This window comes from Ambystoma mexicanum, chromosome 3q, assembly GCF_040938575.1.
Source record: "Ambystoma mexicanum isolate Mex_15411 chromosome 3q, UKY_AmexF1_1, whole genome shotgun sequence".
Taxonomy (NCBI): Eukaryota; Metazoa; Chordata; class Amphibia; order Caudata; family Ambystomatidae; genus Ambystoma; species Ambystoma mexicanum.
The window spans coordinates 70,242,699-70,267,519 of NC_090926.1; the positions used below are offsets into that span (position 1 = coordinate 70,242,699).

At 42.0% G+C, this 24,821-nt stretch overlaps 1 protein-coding gene across 1 annotated transcript in view; it reads left to right on the forward strand.

The window, feature by feature from the left end:
• Positions 1-24,821, forward strand: part of LOC138582144 (zinc finger protein 34-like) — a 124,802-nt gene that overhangs the window by 85,985 nt on the left and 13,996 nt on the right. The window contains exons 5-6 of the mRNA XM_069653168.1: positions 4,605-4,718; positions 14,503-14,601. Of these exons, the coding sequence (XP_069509269.1) occupies positions 4,605-4,718; positions 14,503-14,601 (213 nt within the window). The remainder of the gene's footprint in view (positions 1-4,604; positions 4,719-14,502; positions 14,602-24,821) is intronic.

Sequence of the window (24,821 nt, forward strand, 5' to 3'; positions counted from 1 at the left end):
TGTCAGACTTTATTTCTACTCCATCCGGCCTAAGAGAGGGCTGTAAAGTTGCTCCCTTGCTCTTTAATATGTACGTATTTGATGTACCGATGTATCTAAGGATGGCTTCTCTGGTTTCTCCCAAACTGGGTGAGGACAAAATGTCCTAGCTCGCATACGCGGACGACTTCCTGTTATTTGACCACACACGCGTAGGCATAAGGAGGCTATTATCTGCTTTCTCTGAATCTGTGGCAGAGAATGGCCTCTTAATCAATGCTTCTACAACCAAAATTCTTTGCTTCAGTAGAGGGAGGAAAAAGGCCCTGCTAGCATGGCCTGCGGAAGGGGCCATTCCCTCGCCCTCTCCCATTATGATCTACTTGGGCTTCTTTATTTTGGCTGGTCCTTCTACACTTATTCTTCTGCCAATTTTGGTTAAAAAGACTTCTCTTCTGTGAAACCAATTGGTCGATTATGAATCAAAAATGTGGTCGCTATTCGATCAAACGGCATTAAAGTTTTATGAGGGGAAATGTATCTCTAAAATGATCTATGGCCTTGAATTATATTTCACGGTGGTCCCCAAATGGTTGGATCGGATAGAGGCTAAAGTCTGGAGGAGAATACTGGGAGTTCCCAATTGCGTTCCTATCGCTGCCATTAGATTTGACCTGGGGTAACATATTTAAGAGCCTGAATACAGTAGAACTGTTTGCAATTATATTTGAAACTTCTGTCCCCCGTGGATGCCTCGTTATACAGGTTATTGAGTAAAGCTATGGTTTTGAGCATGTAGGGGAACAAAGTAAATGTTTTGTCTGATCTCTGTTCATACAGTAACGCAATCTTGGAAGAGCTCAACGTGGATATAGAGTTCTTTGTTGGAAAGGTTAAAAATCATTTGTGTGATTTCGATTGGATTGAGACTGTTGATAATTTTCATAGTTATCCATCAATGAGCTAACTGAAACTTGAATTTAAAAAAAGAGGAATAGTGCCTCTGGATCTTATTCTGTTCCCGTGTATTATCCGCAGAGCAGTGCTCTTAAGTTTTCATTGGAACCTGCTCCCTACTTTTGAGATCTTAAAAATGAGAGGGCAGATTAAAACGGACTATCAGTTTTGCAGATTTTGTAAAATCCACAAAAGTATAGAAACGTCCAAACATCTAATCACGGATGAGTGAATTAGTACATTTTTATTATTGCTTTATTATTGCTTTCCCTACATTGATGTTTTAGTTCTATAATGTATGCATTTATTTTTAAGATGTTGAAAAGGTTTGTCAAACCATATACAATAAAAAAAGAATAAGTATACTTAGAGATTCAGTTGCTTTATGGATCCCATTGTATCTATCTTGGTGCGGCCACCATGAAACAATTAGAATTATGTTAACACCAGTAATATATGTATTACTATTGCTCACCGCATCTTTGCCCTCGTCAATATTCATATCTATTTATTTAATTCTTATGAATTGTTTATGGGGAAATAGAGTAAAATAATTGCTCTTAATAAGTTCAAGAGTGCATTTGAAAATGGTGGTGTTAGATTTCCGGATTTCAAATGCTATCATAAAGCTTTCATTTTTGAAGCAGGCTCAATTCTGGTTTCTGATGGATGACAATCAGCACCCTCCTGTTTGGTCAGTAGTTGAAAAGATGATTTATCCATTTATCAAAAATGAATTAATATATGTATTTGCCAAATCACCTGCAGATATTCCAGTCCTGTTAAGGCGACTACCTCCAATCCTAGGGAATGTATTACTGCTGATAAACCTTCAAGCTTGTTTTCACCATATTTATTTGTATTTGTATTTTGTATTTGTATTTGATTTATAAAGGGCTTTTCGCCAAAAGCAACAATACAAGAAAATACAGTCCAGATACAAAAATCAGAGGGGAGAAAGATACAATTTAATTGTTAGCGAGATCAGATAGAAGATAGGCTTTAAGATTAGACTGAAAAATATGAACGAAAGGGGAGGAACAAATAGAAAGAGGAAGGGAATTCCAATGATTAGGGGCAAGAAGACCAAAGGAACGAAAGCGAGAAGATGCACATGAAGGTTTAGGAACAGTGAGAAGAAACTGATTCTGGGAATGGAGGGGATGTGAAGGCGAATGGAATGAGATGAACGTAGATAAAGAGGAGCGATACCATGGATGCAATTGAAGACACTACAGAAAATATTATGAAGGAGACAAGGTTTGAAATAGAGAAGAGATATAGAAATAAAGAAGATGTGATTGAGAAGAAAGAAAAGGAGACAAACAGAGAGGTTGTAGAGAGAGCGGAGGCGGAGAACATTGGGAGCAGGAAGTCAAAAGAGGAGAGCTGAACAATAATCAATACAGGAGAAGACTAAACAGAAAAGAAGAAGCTTAGTAGCATGCAAGGAAAGATAAGGTTGGGCATGGCAAATATTTAAAAGAGCATAGCGACAGGATCGAGAAGTGGAAGAATTATGTAGAGAAAAGTAGAGAGTGGAGTCGAAGATTACACCCAAGTTATGACCAGAAGAAGAAAAAGAAAGAGACGGGGGGAGGAGAAATAGTAGAAGGAAAGGTAGCAGCAGATAATAATAGAACCTCGGTTTTCAAAGGATTAAGATGAAAACATTTCTCCATATTTTGAAGAAACCATCTCTTGGCCCCTTTATCCCTGCTAACTTGAATGAGCTTTCTATTCACAAGTTTTCTGTATCTCAGTCTTCATTCTGTTCTACCTGCAATTCAATCTAGATTCCAAACTTCTCATTAGAAGCAGAGTGCTCTCTAGCATGTCTCCAATACTCTTCTTGCAGCTTGCAACTCCAAATGCCACTCTTTTCTCATCCTCCTGGATCTTTGTGTGGCATTTGATACTGCTGATCATTCTCTTCTTATTTACTCACTTTCCACTCTTGGTCTATCTAGCTTGGTTCTTAAATGGTCCCCTCCTATCTTTACCAGGGTTCTTACTCTGTGGCGTGGGCTGGTCATACTTCTTCCTTTCATCCTCTTCTTTGTAGTTCCCTCAAGGGTCTGTCCTTGGTCCCCTGCTTTACAATGCCCCTCTTTCTGCTCTTATTTCGTCTTTTAACCACTCTTCATCTTTATGCTGATGGCACCCACATATTCTTTTCCTTCGTTTCTTTTAATGACACTCTACGCTCTAGTGTAACTGCCTTTCCGCAGTTCAAACGGATTACCACTTATGCAATTGATTGTTGAATGCTTGTTTAAACCACTTGAATTCCTTTATCGAAAACAGATTGGTACCTAATCATTCTAGATTACAATGCTTGTTATCAGTCTCACTTTTTAAAGGGGCTAACCTTTACAGATTAATAATGCATACTTGATTGCACAGAATTAAATGGCCATCTGAACTTCAATGGGAAACTGATTGTGAGGTGATATTTGATGAGCATGTAGGCCTTCATTCTGTAAGAAAATCAAATTAATCTCAACATCTGCCAATATGTCTCCAAAATAATTTCTTTTTTTACATATAGTGCATTTATAACTAGTCAATATCAAATCTGATCATGATGCGAATTGCTCGTCATGTAATGCTAACCTTGTTCGTTCAAACATACGTTTTTGAATGCACTTACATTAACCTGTTTTTGGAAACGGTATGGAGAGATTTTAAAGATATTTTGCAGGTTAATATTCCTCTATCCATAACCAACATTCTTCTTGGCAGCATGTCATTTAACGGTTTTGAAATCAAATATCTGTTCATCTTATATGACCTTTTTATTGCTATTGCTATCAGAATGATTCCATCTAACTGTCAACAGTTCCAAACAATTACTATCAATGGTTGGTGGAACAATATCTGTCTTACACAAAGAGCTAAATTCGAATCTGAGTGCCATTTTCTTTGTCACAATAGGACCACATATGTCCACACATTGCTCATGGATTTATAATATTGTGTAATATATGTTTCTACTATCACTGATGTAAATGGATGCTGAATATGTATAAGGAGTGTTGGATTGTATAGTATGTTTTATGTGTATTCCTTTTGTTTTTCCCCATTTCTTGTTGTGTATTTGTAATGTATTGTATGTTATCCGCTGTTCTGTCATACAAACGTATCCTAAAGTGTGCTATTATAGCTGATTGAACACAATGCACTTCTGAAGTCTTCCATAAACCTAATTATTTTGATACTTTATTTGTTCGATCACTTGTATGATGATATCTGTTTATCTTGGATAGCTAATCTACCATAGATGTATAGGACATGCACTGTTCATATCATTGGATTTACTGGTTGTTCTTAATGTGCTTTATATTTTGTTTTAGGAGACTATGAATATCTGTTGAAATATCTAATAAGACTTAGTAAACTAAAAAAAGAATTAGATGTACATTTTATATCTGGGAACTCAAACGTATGCTTGGGCTGATAGCAAGCGTATATTTGTAATCCACAAATGTATCATAATATTTTCAAGTGGTTACTAATATACTGTTCTTTTACACAAATTGGTTGGATGTTTCTGTACAGTCTTGTTGTCTTTGATTCTTCTTTACAAATATTCTAAAACCTATATCTTTCCAAAACATGTCTCTCAATAGTTGCACACTTATATTAATATTTCACTTGATTCTCAGGTGTATCTGGGTTCAAAACTGACAACCATGTGAGCAAAGAAGAGGAGCCAGCTCCAATTTTTATTGATCACTTGGGTGCAGAAATTGGAGAAAGCACTGCTGACCCCAACTTGGGTAAGTTACCATTGATGCATTTAATGAAATGACATGCTTATCATAGAAGAAACTAGTTTCAGCTACATTCATCAGTAGGTATGTTAAGAATACTTCTGATGTTGACATTATTGAGAAAGGTTTGTAAGTGGTCTCTCTTCAGAAATGTTCAGATGCTCCCTTTCGAGTGTTCATCTTAGATTCTTCTCATCTCAGTTAACTTTACACATAGGCTCATAGTTATCAAATTATTTCCGATTATTATTAGTTACATGGTTGTGTAATGTTCATCCTCTCTGGATTTCTCCCCAGTATCATTACTACTGTGACAAAGAAAGCAAACCCCGACAACTCATTAATCAGTGCTTGATATGTCCATACATAGATTTTGCAAAGTTATTCTAATTCGTTTATTCTTGTTTCACTTTATTTTCACTTAACCACCATGCATTTTTTGATGATCTTTCCTCTGACTGTTCCGTCTTTGCATAAGGTAATTTAAAATATATTTACATATGGCACAAGATAAGGGTTTGAGGCATGAGTATTTAGTTCAGCCTTTTTGTAAGATGGTATTTAAAGGATTTTTGGGGAGTATAAACTAATTCGTTCTGCACAAGCATATTTGAATAAACTTTTATATATTCCTTTACATACGTATGTTTTTGTGTATGACAATACAAAAGTAGCCCTGTTTCCTAATTATGTCGTTTTTAAACGTCTCACACTATTTACGATAACATAGGGGGTCATTATGAGTTGGGTGTTAAGGGATACCGGGCACTGGTAAGGAGACCGGTGCCGGTAATCCCTTCCCGCCCAATTCCGAGGTCCCTGAGCAGGGACCTTAAAGGACGTGTGGTCTGACCAAACGTCCTTTACAGTTCCCGCTAAGGGACCAGGGCGCTAATAACAGGCCTGCTATTCGCGGGCCCGTTATTAGCACCTTCCCCATTCCCGTTGAGCCCTATAGGGACTCAAATGGGAATGGGGAGTAGTTGGTTGAATGGGGTCTTACCGGGTCCTCCAGGGTTGGAATGACCTGGTAAGTCCCCATTCAACCAGACCGGTGCCAGACCCGGTATTGGAGGCAGCCATGGCGCAAATAGCGCCATGGCTACCTTCCATCTCGGAATGATGGCCATAGTCTTAAAGTGGGCTCTGGTGATTTCCTAAAATAACTGGCTCGGCCCAATGTAATAGTTAAATGTGAATAGTATTTGTTTTTCTTTTCCTTTTTTTTCAATGCAACTCTCAGGTCGAAATGTGTATGTACTCTTTTTCATTTCAACCGTTATGTGTTCCCTGCTTCTAAAAGTTTTGTTGTCTGTTTAGATGAGACAGAAATTCCAGACCCGCATTGCATGCATACTGTCCATTTAACCAATTAAGTTTCTACTGCTTTTTTCCCTTACTTTCTGCACAGTACCTTCAGTAAGTCCAATAAACGGTATCAAAACGTTCATCTTGTGAGATTTTAAAACTGTACAAACGCAGCAGTGAACGTTTCTTCCAAGTGTGGAGTAAAAGATGGAGAAGGCATGCTTAGCTGAACAGAGACAATTTGGGGTTGGAAGAACAATGTAGGCGAGCAGCGATGAGGCAAATGTAAAATCAATTGGAAAGAATCCAAATTGGTGGAGGGCAACCGTTCAACATGAAATAAAAAATCTGCCAAATGCTAGTTTGCCAGGCCATGTGTTCAAAATACCTACACAACTTCTTGCTCGACCTATGAAACTAGTAATGTGATTTTCAAAGAGTGCAAAGTGCCTTTAGTTTCCAATCGTGGGTTTCTTGAGGGAGAACATACTCATTTCCAGGCCTTTGTCAGAAGCCCAGCAAGGTGGCATCTGCTATCTGAATAGTCTCACAGCAACCTTGCACCCTCTGTGTGTTTGGCCTCAAACTGACAGTCACAGCCTGACTGGGAAGGCTGCCCTTTGTATCTGGTTTCTCAGGAGCACCTCACCAGGTACCATTAGCAGTGTTAAACATGTATGGTTTATAGTGGAACATAATTCAGCATGCATGTCTGACTGTAAAAGTGCACGGGATTCCCAGTAGCCTATATGTCTATATTTTACAGCTATGATATCATGTAACACTGCCTTGTAGAACGCGTCATTCTCTCTCAGCATTTGTCAATACTTCCACCTTGTTTACCGTGAACACTGAAAACACCTCTGGGCCATACAGGTAGGTTTAAGCTCTTGCAGTTATCCGGGAAGCTTGCAAGCAGTGCACCTGGGCATCAGGTTCTCTGAAAAGCATCCCAGAATGCAAATATGAGTTGCAGGATTGAGTTTCCTTCACTAATGTTGTGCTTTTTATCGTGAAGCTAAGACTGGCTCTGAGATGGTGTCTATTTAAACACAGGTATCCACCTAACTGATTGCTAGTATCTTTTGTGAGTGTTTTCTAGATTTTCAAGTATAAGCACTTGTAATGGAGATATGATTGAACTCCCACTGCTACTGGTGCCAAAGGACATTACTCTTCCCAGCACCAGCTCTACCCTACGGTTCTTAGACGACACTAGCAGAGATACTGTACATGTATATCCAAAATGTTCTGGCTGCATTTTTGTGCATTTGGTTTGTCTATTTTAAGAGGTGATGCACTATGGCCAAGGAACTCCAATCTGGAATGTATGGGATTGGCCCTGGTCCCACGATATTGTCGTATGTCTGTGTGACTCATTAATTTAATGACAATGGATCAACGGATCAGACCAAGTCGGATTTTTACTTTTCCACACTCTTTCTTTCCCTTATTAATGGTTTCCTGCTTTTGGGAAAGATGTTCATTTTGCTGCTTTCCTCTGATAGACTTCTATGGGACACCCTTTCTTTTTGTTTTGAACCCTGTCCTGACATTTTGGACGGAACTAAAGCCTTCAGTGTTGCTTCCCTTACCCTTTTGCCCATTCGTATGGGGAACTCATCATTCCCTATGAATATCAGAACTGAGGGAGTATGGGCCTCACTGCGAGTTTGACGGGGTGGGAAAATTCTATTAGCAGCCCTTTTTAGACCGTAACGTAATTTCCTCAATTTTTCCTTCACCACCAAACTACCAGTTTGGTGGATTTACCATCGGCAGAATTAACTTAATTTTGCCAAAATTGGAAGACTCCATAAATGGTGACTAACACTGCTTTACCATCACTTGTAAACCCACGGGACCAAGTGGTGGCAATGGTAACCGATTTTGGCAGTATTTCAGCAGATTTACTGCCAAAACACCACCAAACTCGGAATGAGGCCCAATGTCTCTCTTTGTCAATTTCTTGTATTGTTACAATTGCAAACCTCACCTTTAAGTGAAGTGCGGTTAGGATACTCTGTATCCTTGAAACCTTTTTTTATAGTGTGACGCAGTACAACAGCAGGAAATAGCCTGCAGCGCTGCCCACTCATTGCTACTTCTAAAGCTTTCAATGGGGGAAAAAAAGCAAAGAAAAGGAGCGGGTAGCCAACAAACTCCATTTTTAATTTTTATAAGGTTTCCTGTCCGCAATTAGCAGTTGCTAGTTTTTGTTAAATGCTGCAACCACGGACACTCCCCGCCGATCCTGGGTGTTTCAAACGTCTCCTTTTATATAATGTTTTTTATTACTTTTACAATGTGTCTAGGACAAGCTAGTGGCAGCTGTTATTTTTTTTACTTTGTTTAGGTAATTTAATTCTTTCACTTTTTCATTTACCGCAAATGGCTACTAAGGGTGGCTAGCACCCTAAGATTGCCATACCCTGTGGTATTCACTTGTTCTTTGGCCAAATTGTTCTTAGGCCATATTGTCCTTTGGCCTTCGTCCTTCCTTCATATCAGGAAATGCCATATATGGAATTCTCTTTCTTGGGAAAAGCTGTGGCTTTCCCGAGCAAAGGGGCAGTTTTGCGTGTGAACCTGAATGTGGGGGCTAGGACTGTCTGGTCCCAGTACACATTGGGGGGCCTGAATGTCTCTTGCTGGGCAGATGTTGTGACCGATGGGAACAACCCGTCTCGAGGATCCATGCCTTTGGAAGGGTCTCTGGACCAGCCAGTGGACTGACCAGTTCTCTCCTGGGCAACCTTGATGCAGCCGTTGCCATTCGGAGTGCATCCTTGGAACTTGAGAATCTTTACCTTGTGTGACAAGATGCATGCTCCTGCATTTTCTGACTTCTTGTCAACAGAGGCTGTGCTGGGCCTGGCTCTTTGTTCGTCCATAGATCTCACTTCGCCACTTGACCATGGCGACTCCCGTTGCAATCCAGCTTCTTTGTTCCCTGTAGGTGTCCTGCGGTGGTCTGCCCTGCAGAAGTCTTCTTTCTTTGTTTGGGTGTTCTACTGGAAGCTGTCTGGAACTGATTCCTAGGGACTGCGACTGACAAACTAAATCCTGCATCTGAAAATGCACCTCTGCACCCGCAATATACCCTCATCAAAGGCACCAAGCACAAAGGATTGTGCCCCCAACAGATTCTGGAACACCATCAGTGGTCTCTAGATAAATCTGAGTCGGGGGTAAGTTTACATACCTTTTTCTGACCCCCTCCCGCCCTCCATAGGGTTACAAGGGCGTAAAGTCAAGTCCCTAAATCACACATCCTAACTTTGGTCGGTGGAGGCCTGGACCAGGATCCCTTCCTAGGACTATTTTAAGGAATAGGATTGAGTGAGTTTAATTACCTGAACTTTGACTTTCCGACTTTTAATCAAAACCACTGGCATTGCTAATCTCTTCATAAACCTACCTGTAAAGTATATGCTTTGGTAACTTGTGACTTTTGGGCACAAGGCACATTAGGGTTGGATATCCAAGCTACCAAAGCTGTTTGTGGTTTTTCTAAAGTGACATTTCTATTTCAAATGCATCTGAGTGCTACCCTTTCTGCACTGATTATTGAATCAAATGCTTTCCTATATCTCATAAGGGTGAGTGTATATATCTTTTTTATTATTGTTGGTGTGACAATATATACTAAAGATTCTATTTGCTTAGGGTGTATTTTAAAGGCCTAATAGATAATTGTGTTTTTGCATTTACCTGTCTAACTGGAATTATTGGTGTTGCTTTGTGTGGACTCATTTTAGCCCTAGACCATGCTCACAATCCTCCCGAGACCAAGACTTTCCCCTCTGCCACCTACCTTGATAGGGTTTTGCTAAACTTTGTGTCCTCCTGATCACCGCAATAGGGTAGGCTCCCAAAAGCCTTATACCCCCCTACCCTCACAGGGCTGGTTCCGGAAATCCATCTTAACACCTGCGGACAACTAAAAATAATATTCCAAAAAGATCTTCTACCGTGAATCCCTAGGATAGAGGTTGGCGAATCTTGATCTTGTGCCTTTTTCCACCCTCTTCTCGCATTCCGGGCCCCTCGGATATAGTATTGATTCTGCAATGGATCCTTGGAAAAAATGAACGCCCACTACCACCCCCCCAAAAAAGTGTTATTTTTGGATTGGTCAGGATACCTTGTACATTCCTACCCCAGTGGAATCTACCGACCAAAGTTTGTAACGAAAAAAGGTTGTAAGCATAAAAATGTCCTTGTCCTCAATGTTCTCAAATCCTGGACGATTCCTTTCCTTAGTCACACAATCTTTATGCCAATTGTCTCTGCTCTACTTCCCTGTAATTGGTGGTCCTCAGGTGGGTTACCATCACCTCCTTTTCAGTTGTAGGTGACTCAGGTAGAGATGGGTCTCCCCTTTCAACTGTAGGAACCATGTATTCCACCTTGGGGCCATCCAGATGTACTCCTCTTATTTTCTATGTGCAGGCTGCTGAGGGTTCTGCCACCCACCTTCTGTCTTTGTGGTCTTGGTTTCCAGTCCCGTCGAAGACTCTACAACTGCTCTTCTCCTGCTCCACCATCCACCTGGAGCCAAAACCATACCTCAAGAAGAAACTAGGGGGCTCATCCTTCTCCCACCTGGCCGCAAAAACCTGGAACAACATCCCAAAAGAAATAATAAACACCAAAGACCACCTACAATTCAGAAAATTACTAAAAGCCTGACTCTTCAACACCGCAGAAACCAACTGAAACATCTAAACAACCAAACAGGAAACAGAGAGAACAGGTTGACAGATATTAGGATGACACAGACAACACCCAGAAACGACTGAGGAAAGGCCTACAACAACGAGAGAGACATTGTTATGTTTAATAGGACACAAGTGACAACCTCAGGAAGACAGAATTGGCACCCCTGCCCAATTCCATCCTACAACCCCACCCACCCCATGAACGCTAGAAAATGCCAACTATGAATGTTAACGGCTGCCATTTTGGACGAAGCCCTGGACGTTGGCATGCGCAGAGCCCGTACAGAGTTGTGAGTGATGGCAAATGCCGTGCCTAGACGTAGCTAAGAATGGTGGTACTTACCTCGCTCAGATGACAGGATTGTGAGCGATAGCCTGCGTGAGCGGCTGGGTAGGATAACGAATGCCGACCATTGTCACATCTGGTAGGAGTAGCGGCTGCTGAGCGAAGCCACGTCCGGACTGCAACGGAATGCTACCGAGGCCAGATTAGGATAGAATTGCGAGTACCAATTACCCGCACACATAGACTGGTTCCAAAGTCGGGCAAGGGCCGAATTTTAGCACAGTTGTGAATATTGGCGAGCATCATTTATGGAAGGGATGGTGAATGTCGGCTGGTGCCGGAGCTTGATTGATGTGCATTGATATTCGCATGCCACAATGAGGCAAAAACGTAGAAATTCAGCACATCGCCTGTAGACCCTGATTCCAATAACCAAATCCACTAACAATTTCACCCCTCCGCCTACACCTTGCAAACTCTAACCAGACACAACCACAACCCTATACCACAGCAAACCGCACAAACTTCACTACACCGCAACAACAAAACAAACCACACATAGACTAAGAGCAACACCACACAATGTTTACCGACCGGAAAACAGCCCGAGCCCAGCAAACAGTGTTAACCATGTTGAGGCTGTCAACAGCACATCACTGCTCTCTTGCTTTTTTCCCGATTACTCCCACTAACTCATCCCCCCTTCCTGTTTCAGAGCCGCCAGAGCTTCAGGGGACCACTCCGGTGGTGATAGTGCGCAGTACAAATATCCTTTAACATTAACATTTCTGACCCCTCACATGGGCCAGCAGAGCTTCAGAGATGCCTATGAAGGCTTCAATCCATTTAATTAGCCAGAAGTCCTTGCAATGACGAGCAGTTGATTCCAGGTCTTGCAGAGGAAATGCAAAGATGCAGGCTCCTGACTAAAAACCAGTGATGGACATCGAGTAGGAGAGGTGACTGATTGGTCCCACCAGACTCTGGTAGGAAGGCACCTCCGAGGTCATCCCTGTTGATTTGAAGTTTGAGGTTCAGGACACAGAGGTATTGGCTGAGTCAATGCTGGTTACTGCATCAGTTCTTTGGCATCTCTCGGTCGTTGTATTCTTTGGATCACGTCAGTGCCAGCTGTCTACTTGGTTCCTATGTCAATCTCGTCTTCTTAGAGCCAGAAAATGGGGTCAGGTGACTCCAGCCTTCCAAAGAGGATACTTTGCATCATTCCAGGTGCTTGTCCCATAGGGGCCATCCAGCCTCCCAGAATCTACCCAGCAAGATCCAAGCCTCTGGAGGAATGTGGATTGGGGGCAGACATCTCTCCTCATCACTTCCTGCCAGCACACCACACAAAGGAGAGCCTTTTTAAAATAAGCCTGTGCTGGTGCATGAAGAAAGGGAGCCATAGCCCACCTGAAAAGGTAGATGTACAGGCAACAACGGACAGGCCATCTTGAACAAGACTTAAAACATGAATAAGGGCCATTTTGAGTATATGGTCCTTTTTAGTGCATTTTTGCCGCTGCAAAAGTAGCCTGGGACAATGCATACAAAAAATAAGTACAAAAGTAATGACTTCCACTAGCCTGTTCAAAGCGTGGCTGGAGTAGCAAACAAGCTATTTGAATAAAGAGTTAGGCAAAAAGTATCCCCACAGTTACCTATGGAAACATTCTTGTGCTGCAAACTATAAACTACCAAACTACTCCTGCCCTGGTGGATCTAGAGCCTCACTAGTGAACCCAAAACAACATTGCAAAGGGGACCCTAACGGTTCCAGGCAACACATTGCATAAGTTGGGCTGCTGCTACCATAAGAAAGCCTGAAGCCAAATCTAAACAGAGAGGACTTAGCCACAATAGAATCTTATAAGAACGGCTGAAGGGTCCAGTGTTCCCAGAACAAAAGTAAATGCAGGATGTGAATGAGATAAAACAAAATCTCACTCACTGACAAAGTCAATGAAAACAAAATTTCATTGAGTCTAGCAGTAGTGCTGGGAGGCTCAGGAAAAGTAAGATTTGCAACAAGAAAATCTCTAATGACCACCAAGTTGCTTCATACTTACTCTGCAATCCCCTCCAAGCATTCCCAGTACTCTGACTGAGGTTGGTCTTTTTTTGTGTGTCCTTCCCACTGTTTGTGTTGCAGTGTTTGCACCATTGAGTGATATTGGCAGGTGAGCTGGATTGGTTCGCTGTGATTCTATTATCTAACCATGCATGTCAGATTGAGGGAAATGTATGCAGTAAGGTGGGGTGACTGTGGCTTGAAAAACCTGGTCTCACATATAGACCGAGAATGCATGCCAGTACTTGGAATCTCCAGCAGAGCTTTCTGACCCCAAACTAGCAGTGAATCAGCAATGCTATATTGACATTTGGGTATGTTGGGGCTTTCTCTGGCCTGATCTGACCCGTGGAAATAACAGAGTGGGAGGCAGTGGGGGCGATTGATTTGCATATGAAGGGGCAGTATTATATATTCTGTGCATTGAACTGTGCCCTGACTGATTACAGGGATTACGTTTGTTACAAGGCTGAAGCACATTCACAAATAATTGTGTTCCATTTTTAGTGCCAGCCTTGGTGGCCCACCTAATCACTTTGAAGGTGGGATGCCACTCTGCAACAGATGATTTTCAATATAACTGGCCATGATTAGGATGACAGATGAGACCATACCCTCTCCAGACCAAGTTGACTGCACTATTTTAACTAATGTCACCTTTGCTAGGGTCATGTGTCCAATCTTTTTGCTGGTCTTGCTGATGTTCGTCACTTAGACAGACGTTGATTGCAGTGCCTTCGACTCCATTTCTCCAGCATTGAGGTCATGGTCTTGAATTAACTTTTCGTTTAAATTACCATTGGCAGGCTGTTTATATTTGTTTCAGATTAGGACGTTAATGCATTATTTTAGCAAGAGCCTTGTCCATCACTAAATTCACATTATTATTGGAATATCCTTTCTGTAGACTTTACATTATTTGGCTTTTAACTCTTTTGAATGTGTTAATATGTGCCTTGCATCAGCCAACCGCTCTCCTTAACGGTTCTACGGGGTAATTTGAACACAAGTTGAGGCAGCGTTACTTTAGGATCACTTAAAGCTGTGATCCGGTCCAGTGCGAGCTCTGGTAAAACACATTTATTCTTTACTCTCTCACACTTAACCTCTCACATATAAGCATTTTATCTGTGTTATTTAGATGTATGAAATATATTTGAGTCACCAATTTTCAGCAAATAAGTTGTAGGCTAGCAAACAGACTTCATTTTGTATTTTAAAGCTGTGCCTTCGACCTGTGGTTGATATGAAACTAAACGTAAAACGTAATTCCAGGACAACTACACAAAAAACAACCATTAAACATATTTTAGGGAAGTAAGTCTCTTACACGTATTGCATTGATTAAGATGTATTTCTCTATTTTATATTTCAATTATGTTTTTCTCTTGTATATAACAGGGTATGATGTTGTTTCATTCAGCATAAAAGACGAGAAGGAGACCTACTGCATTGACCACGAGGAAATTAAGAGAATGGAAAGCAGCAGTGGCCCCAAAGGTGGGTGGGATTATGATGTTTGACTTTCTGCTATCAAATGCATAAGATGTTTAATTACTTAGAATACATTTGTTTGTGTAATAAAGTGTATCAATTTCAGGCAGTGCTCATCCATAATGGGTGAGGGGGCGTCAACCCACCGGGTCTTGGTCCCCTCTCAGCCATTATGGAGGAGCCAGCCCAGTGAAATACGAGCACTCCCTCAGCTGTTTTCTTTTGGCTGAGGGAGCGCCATTAAATGTCAAAGTGAAATAAAGTTTCCCTTTGACAGTTCCAGTTCCCTAGCTGTGCAAGCTCAATGAGCCATGCAAGGCTGGGGTCGTTTTGCTTCCCCAGCCTTGCATGGCTCATTGGAAATGCTGCTATGTCGGTATGTGCAAGGGGGCGCTCCTGCGCCTCCTCGCACATACAGACAGAGCAGGCTGGAGCGTGGCGTCTCGTCAGCCACACTTGGGCCCCTGCACGCATGTACAAGAACCAGAAATCTTCCCGATTCCTGTTAATGATAGCAGGGGCCTGCGCGCTGGAGAGGAAAGGCCCGCGGGAATATGTAAGTTGTTTTTGTTCATGTTTTTTAAAATTTAAATTATGTGTATGGATGCATGCAGGCTTGTGTTAGATAAATGAATGTTTGATGATGAATGCCGGTGTAAATGCGAGCGTGATTGCTGTGTGCATGTTGTGTGAATGTGTGTTTGTATGTTCATTTATTATTTAAATATGTGTATGGATGCATGTATGCTTGTTATGAGTGAGTGCATGATGGGTGCTCGTGTGAATGAGACAGCAAGTGTTTGCTGTGTGTATGTTGTGTGAGTGTGTGTGTGTGAGCGTGCATTTGTTTGTGCTGGTCCGAGCTGATTTTGGCGAGTGAGAGTAGGAGGTTTGTACAACAAAAGCATTTAAAAATGCATTTTAACAAACCCCCCCACTGGCCACAGTCAGCTCTCCGTCAGAGGTGCTGTGTGGCCCCAGGAACAGGGATGGTATTTGTTTACCGGATCTCCATGATAGATGTCTACTATGATAGATAGTAGAAAACATATACTTGCCCCCTGCTCCCCCAGCGCCTTGCATACACACATAATCACTTTGCTTGTGTGTGTGTGTGTTTGGCACTGTGGGGCCCAGTGGACAGGGATGTCATTTTTTTATTGGACATCTATCATAGATGTGTAGTCAAAAATGCCATGGCTGCCCACTGGGCATCCCAGCACCTTGCATACACACATAATCACGTTGATTGTGTGCGTGTGTTTGGCACCAGCACCTTGCATACACACATAATCACGTTGATTGTGTGCGTGTGTTTGGCACCGTGGGGCCCAGGGGACAGGCATGGTATTTTTGTTACTGGACATCTAAGATAGAGGTCCAGTACAAAATACCATCCCCGGACCCTGAACCCGAAGTAGCTGGCATACACACATAACCACATTCATTCTCTCTCTCTCTCTCTCTCTCTTTCTCTCTCTCGCTCTCTCTCGTTCATCATTAATGTGATTATGTCTGAGTGCAAGGTGCTGGTGCACCATGGAGCACGCATGACATTTTTTACTGGGCAAAGCAAGCATGCTAAGTATTATTATGTAGCTAAACTTGCATTTTAATGCAGCCAGTCTAGGCATTTTTTACTGTGGCATGAATTTTGTGTTCAGCATCTTTGGTAAAACAAGCATACGTGTTATTATATAGCTAGAGTGGCGTTTCAAGTAGCCAGTCTAGCCATTTCTTATTGTGGTATGACATTTTGTATTGGACATCTTTGATAAAGCAAGTACGATTAGTGTTATTATGTAGCTCAACAGGCATTTTAGTACAGCCAGTTTGGACATGTTTTCATACTTTGGCATGCATTTTTAATAATAAAGCCAACAGGGAGTATGTTCTTACGTGGGGATACTGCCATATATTGGCAGAACAAACATGGACATGTTTTCTTATAGTATCATTACTGGCATCATACGAAAAGCAATTATGAGTGTTAGGGAGATTTATAATGTTGAACTTTTTCTGAAACCCTGAATGAGTGGAGCCTTTTTCTACTCATTAATTCTTATGGGCTATGTCTATTGGAACTCTATTTTTCGTATTATACCTATACCATGGAGTCTATTTTCCTCCCTAACTCTTAAAGGCATCTGTATTTTACTATTGCAGCACACAGCCATTATGGGCATTGTTGCTGGGGTCCCTTAGGGTCCTCCTTTCAGATTCCTTTTCTTTGTCCTACAGTAACTGTATATATAGACACTTAGTATCTCTCCTATAATGTTATAGTCTGGGAGATTGGCACAAACTGCCTTATGTGGAGTGCCAAAGGGATACCTACGATCCCCCTTCTCTCTGCTCCTGTGACTTTTTAGTCACATAGACAATCTCCTAGTTATGGCTGCTGGCAGTGGACGTGTTCTACCAACTATTGTGTGATTTTTCTGCTGCAGGCTATGTCCATAGCCTTTTTAGTGCACAATCTGAGCACCCAGGTGCCAACTTGGGGCCTCCCTTTTTTTCCCGCCATTACTACACTTGAACATTCTGCCTGTGCTAGAGTATATCGGTGCATGGAACGGGACACCTAGAGATAAACGGAAATGCAGGCTTTGTGATCGTATATAAAAATGTCCAAGCACATACTTACTGGCTTCAAAGCTTTGCTTCTCCAGTATAGGAAAGGCTATGGTAAATATATTAACACATATAGGATATAGGAATTCTCTGTCCATTAATTGTTTACTGAAATGCCCAAGTATTGGTACTCGTGCACCCTTTCCAAAGAGACGTTTTTGACCTTCGTCTCTTTTTTATTTTCTTAATTCCTTTAGGGAGGAAGCACATTGCCTTCGGTTTTTTTAGAATTAATTTTGAAACCTTTCTCTTGGCAATACATTTGCAGCCCCGTAGTTGTTTTTGCAGGCCCATTGGTGTCTGATCTACCAAGACCAAGTCATCCGCGTATAGGAGCCAATGGACGACATGGCCTCCTATCTTCTGAGGAAACAACTTGGTCCTTCTCAAATAAACCCCAATGTTGGCCAAATAAAGGTTAAATAAAGCAGGGGCCAGCATACACCCCTGCTTTAAACCTCTTGTAGTCAGTATCGATTTTGACAAATGCCCTAACCGGTTTAGCCTAACCTGCCTTGAGGTTTCAAAATATAGACCCTTAATTAACATGAGTAAATGGGGCGGGCATCCCCATGTTTCCAATTTTGCCCACAGCTTGAAGCGATCAACTAAGTCAAAAGCTGATTCGAAATCAATAAATGCCAAAAAGTATAGGTTGACCCGTGCGCTTTACTTGTTGTTTTTGTAAGTCCAGGGAGGCCAAGTTAATTGCGGTCCCTTTACCCGCAACTAACCCTGATTGGTAGATGTCAGATACCCCTATGTCCCTTGTCCAATCTAGCAAATGGCTCAAAATCAATCGGGCGAAAGTTTTAGCAGAGACATCAAGAAGCGCTATTGGGCGATAACTTTGAGGGTCAGCACAGGGCCCCTTCTTAAAGATGTGAATGACCATTGTTTTTCTCCACGATTTCTGAATGTTGCCCTCCTTCAGGATGAGATTAAACATTTTTGCCAATATGTCTGCCCATTGCTCTGGGTGGGCTTTCAAGATCACGTTAGGAAGTCCATCCGGACCTGATGCTTTTGAGGTAGAGGATTGAGCTATAATCCTTGTAATGCCCTCAATATCAAAAGGAAGGTACCAGAGACCCTTCTCCACCTGTAGTTGGCCTATATCCCCCTTGTCATTGTCTAAGGCTGCAAAGAGAGCCTGCAAGTGGTCATCCCAGTATTCCTCCAGAATCATATTAGCTTGAAGTTCTATTTGTCTAAAATCGTTCTTATAATTTAGCAATCAATATTTCAGCACTGTTTTTTGCTGCTGAAGCTCTCGACATTTGCTCTGCATCTCTGCAGCATAAGTGATTTCTGAGTTTGCATCCAATTTTTTAATTTGTGCTTAACGGATTTAATTTCTTTTTACCCTCCAACTGTGTGCCGCCTTATTTCTCTTATTTTTTTTATAACACCAGTCGGGTCGAAGGCATGGGTGTGCTTGGTTTGCTTACCCTTTATGCCAGTTCCTCTAATTATAAATCGGTCTAGTGTAATCCGGTAATTCAAGATTTGATTACCTAATTGACCCAGTTGCTAATTCAAGGGCTTCAATGAATTAATCGACCAAATAAAATTGATTTTTCCCAGAGGTTACCTTCACATTCTCAATGTAGATCTCTTACGTATGGGTTAATCGAGGATACCCAGGTTGTTGTACCAAGTCATGGTCACAATTTCTTTGAGGGATCACTGCCAGTATGCAGTCAAATTCCTAGAGGCAAAAATATAATAGAGTGGTCATGTGGTTGCTTCTAGACCATGTCGAGCGGGGTGGTTTATCCCCCTTTTGTGTGCTGTTGATCATAAATCGGCCTCTGGATTTCATTAAGGTCAGCCATGCGTTAGTTCTTAGTTGTTTTTGCCCCACTGCCTTCAACAAACAGGAGATATTTAAATCTCCCATTATAATAACCCCCTGTATTAAGGGATCCAGCACACAGAGATCCAATAAAAGGCTGACCCCTCCATAAAATCTTTAATGGTTATCCCCAGCAGATTCCAGTATAGTTTAATGATGCCCAAAGAACTCCCCAGGTTACCTTGAGATCTCCCCCAAACCAATCTTGTTAACTGCGAGAACCCATTAGGTGAGAGCCGTGGCGTAAACTTCAAGCCCTGATCTTTTCTGAATGCAGTCAGTAGCCCTGATGTCGGTCTTCCCTGAACTCCTTTACTAGCTAGTGCTGATACCAGAGAATAGCTTTCATTAATAATCTCCTCCTGAAGCCACGTCTCTTGTAAACTTTATTCTGCGGACCTGTGGGAAGGAATTGGAACTTACCTGGCTTTTCATCATAACTGCAAATCACCCTACAGACTTTGGGCGTCATCAGGGGTTGTGCAGTGCAGTAAAAATGTGATGGTAACGCTATTACTGCTGCATAACCGCACCACCCAATCCAGAGTTTAAGGAAAAACTTGCATGATTCACCTCCAGCTCGTTCTAGCTGGAGGTGAATGTGCCGACTTTCCGTAAATTTTTGGGGAAATTATCACTGCAGTAATTGCACCGAAAAAGCCCCACTGAGTCCTATGGACAAATAAAAATGGGACTCACACAGCCACAGCAACTTGGGATCTGGCGGTAATAGTGCCGGGCCAAATTGCGTTAACAGGAATTGCATTGGGTGGTATCCCGGCGGATTTACTGCTGGGATACCGCCCAACTTGTGAAGAGGCCACTTGTCCTGCAGTTTTCTATTGGGCTCTTTTCTCAGCACTGGAACACCTACAAGTGAGACTGCAATATACTTACCCGGACTGTAGTATTTTACTAGGGTGCCTGGAGTTCTTCACCATGCGTGGAATTATAATGACCCCTGATTTATTAGGGATTTTTAAATCTATGCATTACACTCCTGCCTAGGGCATACATCTGGTATTGACTGCTTTGACATTCTGACTTCATAAGCAATCCGGGAATGAAAAGAAAGCATTTTAATGCATTCAAAAAACAGCAGTACAATTTCCCAGCAAGATTTCTTTCAACATGACCATCCAAACTCACAACATAAAGTGAAAGCTAAAACATGGATCAATGCGTTCATTTTTTTTTTAAAGAAACCCTGTTCACTTTAACATTGCACCTAATACAAGGTGCTGCTAAAACTATTCCAGTTCAGCCAAGTTTGCTTACCTTATAAAGACAACGTAGGTATTTAAATATCACAAAATAAAGCCACAGTTCATTTTATAAAAAGTTTTGCGTGCCTTTCTCACTATTAAAATAACGTGTTCTACTTCACTGCCACAACTCCAACACCTTTATTGGTGTTTTATTACCACCATGTGCTAAAAGCTTTATAGACCTCGGGAGGAGTTATTGTTAGGACAGTTCTTCTGAAGTCCAACTATGGGCTTAGTAAAACCATTCCACTGAGGCAGTACAAGACTCCACTCTTAGTATAAGGCTGTAGCACCTGAGTTATATGGTAGCGTCGACAGAGCGGCCAGGCTTATCTTAGGAGGGAGGACTGTAGGAAAGTAAACTGAACCTGTAGTACACCAAGGATTCAATAGAAACATTGACAACTAGAAGTATTATAAAAAATACAAGTTTATTATAAATACAAATAGGCCAAGTTAAGTCTTTGGGTAATGTCAGAAACCTGAAGGTGTCTCCCTAGCTAGTCCCCTGGATTTATCATCCAGGTGGCTAGGAAACGGCCAACCCTATTGAATCCAGTTCCTGGGGGTGGTCCAATGAGGTAGGATCACCTGGAAGCGGGGGACCTTGGGGAGTGGGACACTGACGGGCGAGATGCAGTATCCCCCTTCTTCTTTCAACACCTTTTCCCCATTCTAACACATAGGACATTCCATAACACTGCCCCCCTTTTTCCACACAAACACTTTCGCACGATACGAAAGACATCAAACGAACACCAGGGCCATTACCTGACGTGGCCCAATACCAAGGTCCGGCAAAGTCAGGCAATAGACCAGAATCACGCACACCCGACGGCCTTTTCCCTTCCCCACAGGGATAAAAGGTGGAGCACAAGAACATTATACGAGCAAGCCAGTCTGAACGACGGAAGAGCTAACTCAGCATGGCAGTGCAAGAGGAGGAGAAAGACCGAGTGGGTGACAAGGAGAGAAGTGATCTTGCCCTTTCTGAGCCAAACCCGTGAAACCTCTGCAAACAGAAGCATAAGACAGCGAACAAAGGCCAGCGTGTGTTGCAGCAGATGTCTACGGTTCGCGAGACCCTCCTCTGCTGATAACCAAGCCGGGGAAGGATGTTAGTCTCAATGGTACTAACCTTGACTCCAAGGATAAACAAAGGCAACAGGTTCATCACAGCCAGTGAGTCGAGGGGAGAATCGATAAGAAACCGAACTGTATTGAAAGGAAAGTAGCCAACAGCTAATTTGAACTTTGAGAAGCTAAAGAGGGGGGAAAACCAGCAACAGAGGGGGCCCGGCACCACATGGGTGCTCAGGTAGGAAATTCTGGGCGATTACCCGATGGTAGAAAGACTACCTTAACCAGAAGCACTTGAGAAGAGGCGGAAAAAAGGTGAAAGTGGTCATAAAGAGGTCTTGAAAAATCCTCTCTACCGTTGAAAGTCTTTGACCGGCAGATGATTGCGAAAGCTAAGGGAAGTGAATCCTGCATGGTGAAAAGTTAATACATGAACTGCATATCGGAAAAGATTCTCGCAGTCAGGCTGGAAGACAAAGGGCTGCAGAGTTTTGGACTGCTTGGCGGAGGTCTCCCGCCGAAGAAGCTAACACAAAGGCTTTCCCCACCCTGTAGGTCATGGGAAGGAACAGGAAAGGACAAGGAAAAAGAAGACGGGACATTTTGGTGAAATGAGCACCAATGGGTGGTTTACCAGGGCTGTGGAAACAGCCTGTAGTTAAGGTTCACCAAATTAGTTAAAAGGTTCACTGCCACCAGCCATTAAAGGTAAGCTTGTCCCTGTAACATAACTGTTGCAGTTAAAAGGAGAAGGGGGATACATTGCATCTCCCCAGCACTCCACATAAGGTGGGGTGTGTTGGTTTTACCTCACAAAATGTAAAAGGGATCGAAAGATCGTTTTTACCCTTGAGAACTGCAGTTCTCACAAGGTTGGCCAGAGAAAGTTAAAAAGGGAGCCCAAAGGCAACCCAGCAACAATAAGCAGTATGTGCCAAAAGTTGTCAAAGAAGATAAAATTAAAAAGGCACTATGGAGAGACCTAAAAAAATTACACCCATAAAAACAGTAAAAGATTCTGTGATTGTGGAAAAAGGTTCCCACTCACTGAGCTATGAAGATCTTACCTAACAGTTATTGCTTGGGATAATGACTCCTCCCTTGGTCTATCTACCCTGTAATATAAAATCTTGAGTGTCGATTTTGTGTAACGTTTTTATGTAATTTTTTGTAACGCTTTAAATTGGGGGTCATCGTATGTCCTACAGGCATGGGTCTGGTGTTATTCCATTTCACATTTAGCCCACTTCAATGGTATACTGTCCAAATCAGCAAATCTGCAATTCCTAAGGCGTTTGAGTTTTTCACTGATGAAGTTGTCTATAAGTGTAATGTATTTTCGTAACGCTTTCAATTGGGGTCATTGTATATTGTATATCCAACAGACATGGGTCTGGTGTCATTCCACTGCACATGCATCGAACTTTGATGGTATACTGTCCAGATCTATAATGCCTAAGTCATTTGAAGTTTATTAACTGATGAAGTTGTGTGATGAACTTGTGTAAGTGACGGTACCCTAACGCTTGGACTTTGGGTCATTGTATGCCCTAAAGATGTGCCTGCTGTCATTTCGTCCCACATTTCTCCAACTTAGCTTGTATACTGTCCAACTTTTTAATTCCCCCAAGAGGGGATAGGGGGGATGCGAACGAAGCAAGCTCTTGGTAGGTTATCCCTGCACGCGACCAGCAGTCGCCAGGGGGGTGAGCGACACAAGCCCCTCGGAGGGGTTGGGCGCCAGGGGCTCACAGTCCGTCTATAAGGCAATACAATTGTATTGTGTGCATATATTTTATGTATCATACCTTTTGTTAGAGGACCCATGTAAATAGGTTTTGCGTGACCTACCAGGATCCTGAACATGTTGGTAATTGCTCTGTGTCATATTGTCCAGAAATCTAGTCTTTAACTCACCCCTGGAAGTCTGTATGTATTGTGTCTGCCACCAGGTGTGGGGCTTACATTTCAGGGTACAGAGTGAATTAGGACTGAACTAGATGTTTGCTGTTTTTTTTATGAACACTATGCTCTGCTATCAATCTGAGTACTTATTTTCCTCTCATAAATATTCTATGTGTGACCTTATAAATGTAGTGTATATTTTTCAGTATACCATTGTGGTGTATTCTTTTGTGCTAACCATTAGAAATACCTGCACCTCCTTGCTAGCCGCCGCCCACTAAATCCCCGGAACTTAAGCCTGATTGCTCACTGCAACTACATTGGAGAATTTGGTCTGTCCCTTTGGGTGACATACTGTTCTACCATGAGTGTTAGATAGTTATACAGCCCTGACCAAGCCGTTTGTTTTGCAAAGGTCTCTGTAACAAAACAGCAACATTTTGGTTTCTTTGGTTGACAAAAGTGTGTTTTGGTTGTTTCTTAATGTAGGTAGCATTACACCCTGCTTACCACCCATTTCACCCGCCCCTCTCTGCCATCCTCTGCCCCCTTTTTATTTTTTCCTTGGTTTGTCCTCTCTTTACTGGCCTTTCCATATCAACAATTTATATGTTTTCTTGGTATGTGCATTTTGTGCTTAATTGTGTTTAATTACTCTTACTGCAATCCTCCCTGTCACTCAGTCCACAGCTGCCAGTCAACATATCCCAATTCCAGAAAGTTGAAGTTGAATTGTAACTTTTAAGCATAACGGATGGTGCCACTACAATACCAAGAAACTTGCAACAGGGAACACATACTGCACTATGCGTCAGCCACAAGATGTAAGATGAGAAAGAGCATAGAGTCATTGGCACACAAGGGAAGGCAACTGCACTGTAACCGGGCGTGATTCAATTTGACAAGGTTGCAGGAGTAACAGCTTTTGCATGAACCCAGAGGTCGGAGGGTTTATAAAGACTTGTGTACTTAGTGAACCAGTTAGAAGCATGCTGGACTGTACCACCAAAGTGTGGCCTATTCAAAAACAACTTTTTTTATTCTGGTTACGCCATTAAAATACAATACAGACGTTCCCATTTTCCTTCCCTGTTGCCCTGCGGGCGCTTTGAAACATAATGTATTTGATGTATAAGTGCCCTGTAAATGCACAATAAAAAAACCGAAATAAAAACATATAGATCCAAATAGTTAAAGACATACTGCATTACAAAAATATATAAATCTGCTTAAAATCACATGCTATGCATATGCCGACATCTAGTGTTAGGTGTGGAGAAAGGCGTTCTGTTTTTGAACTTCGAAAAGGCACGGTGACTTGTCGTGTTTGTAATACTATCCCTGTGTGACATATATAATGCGGGGTTCGTAGCCTTTTTCAGTTGCATATATATTGCAGTTTACCTTTATTAATATTTAATACCATCCACCTTTTGACTACAGTCTCGATGAAGGACTCCTCAACGTCGTTTCGATGGACA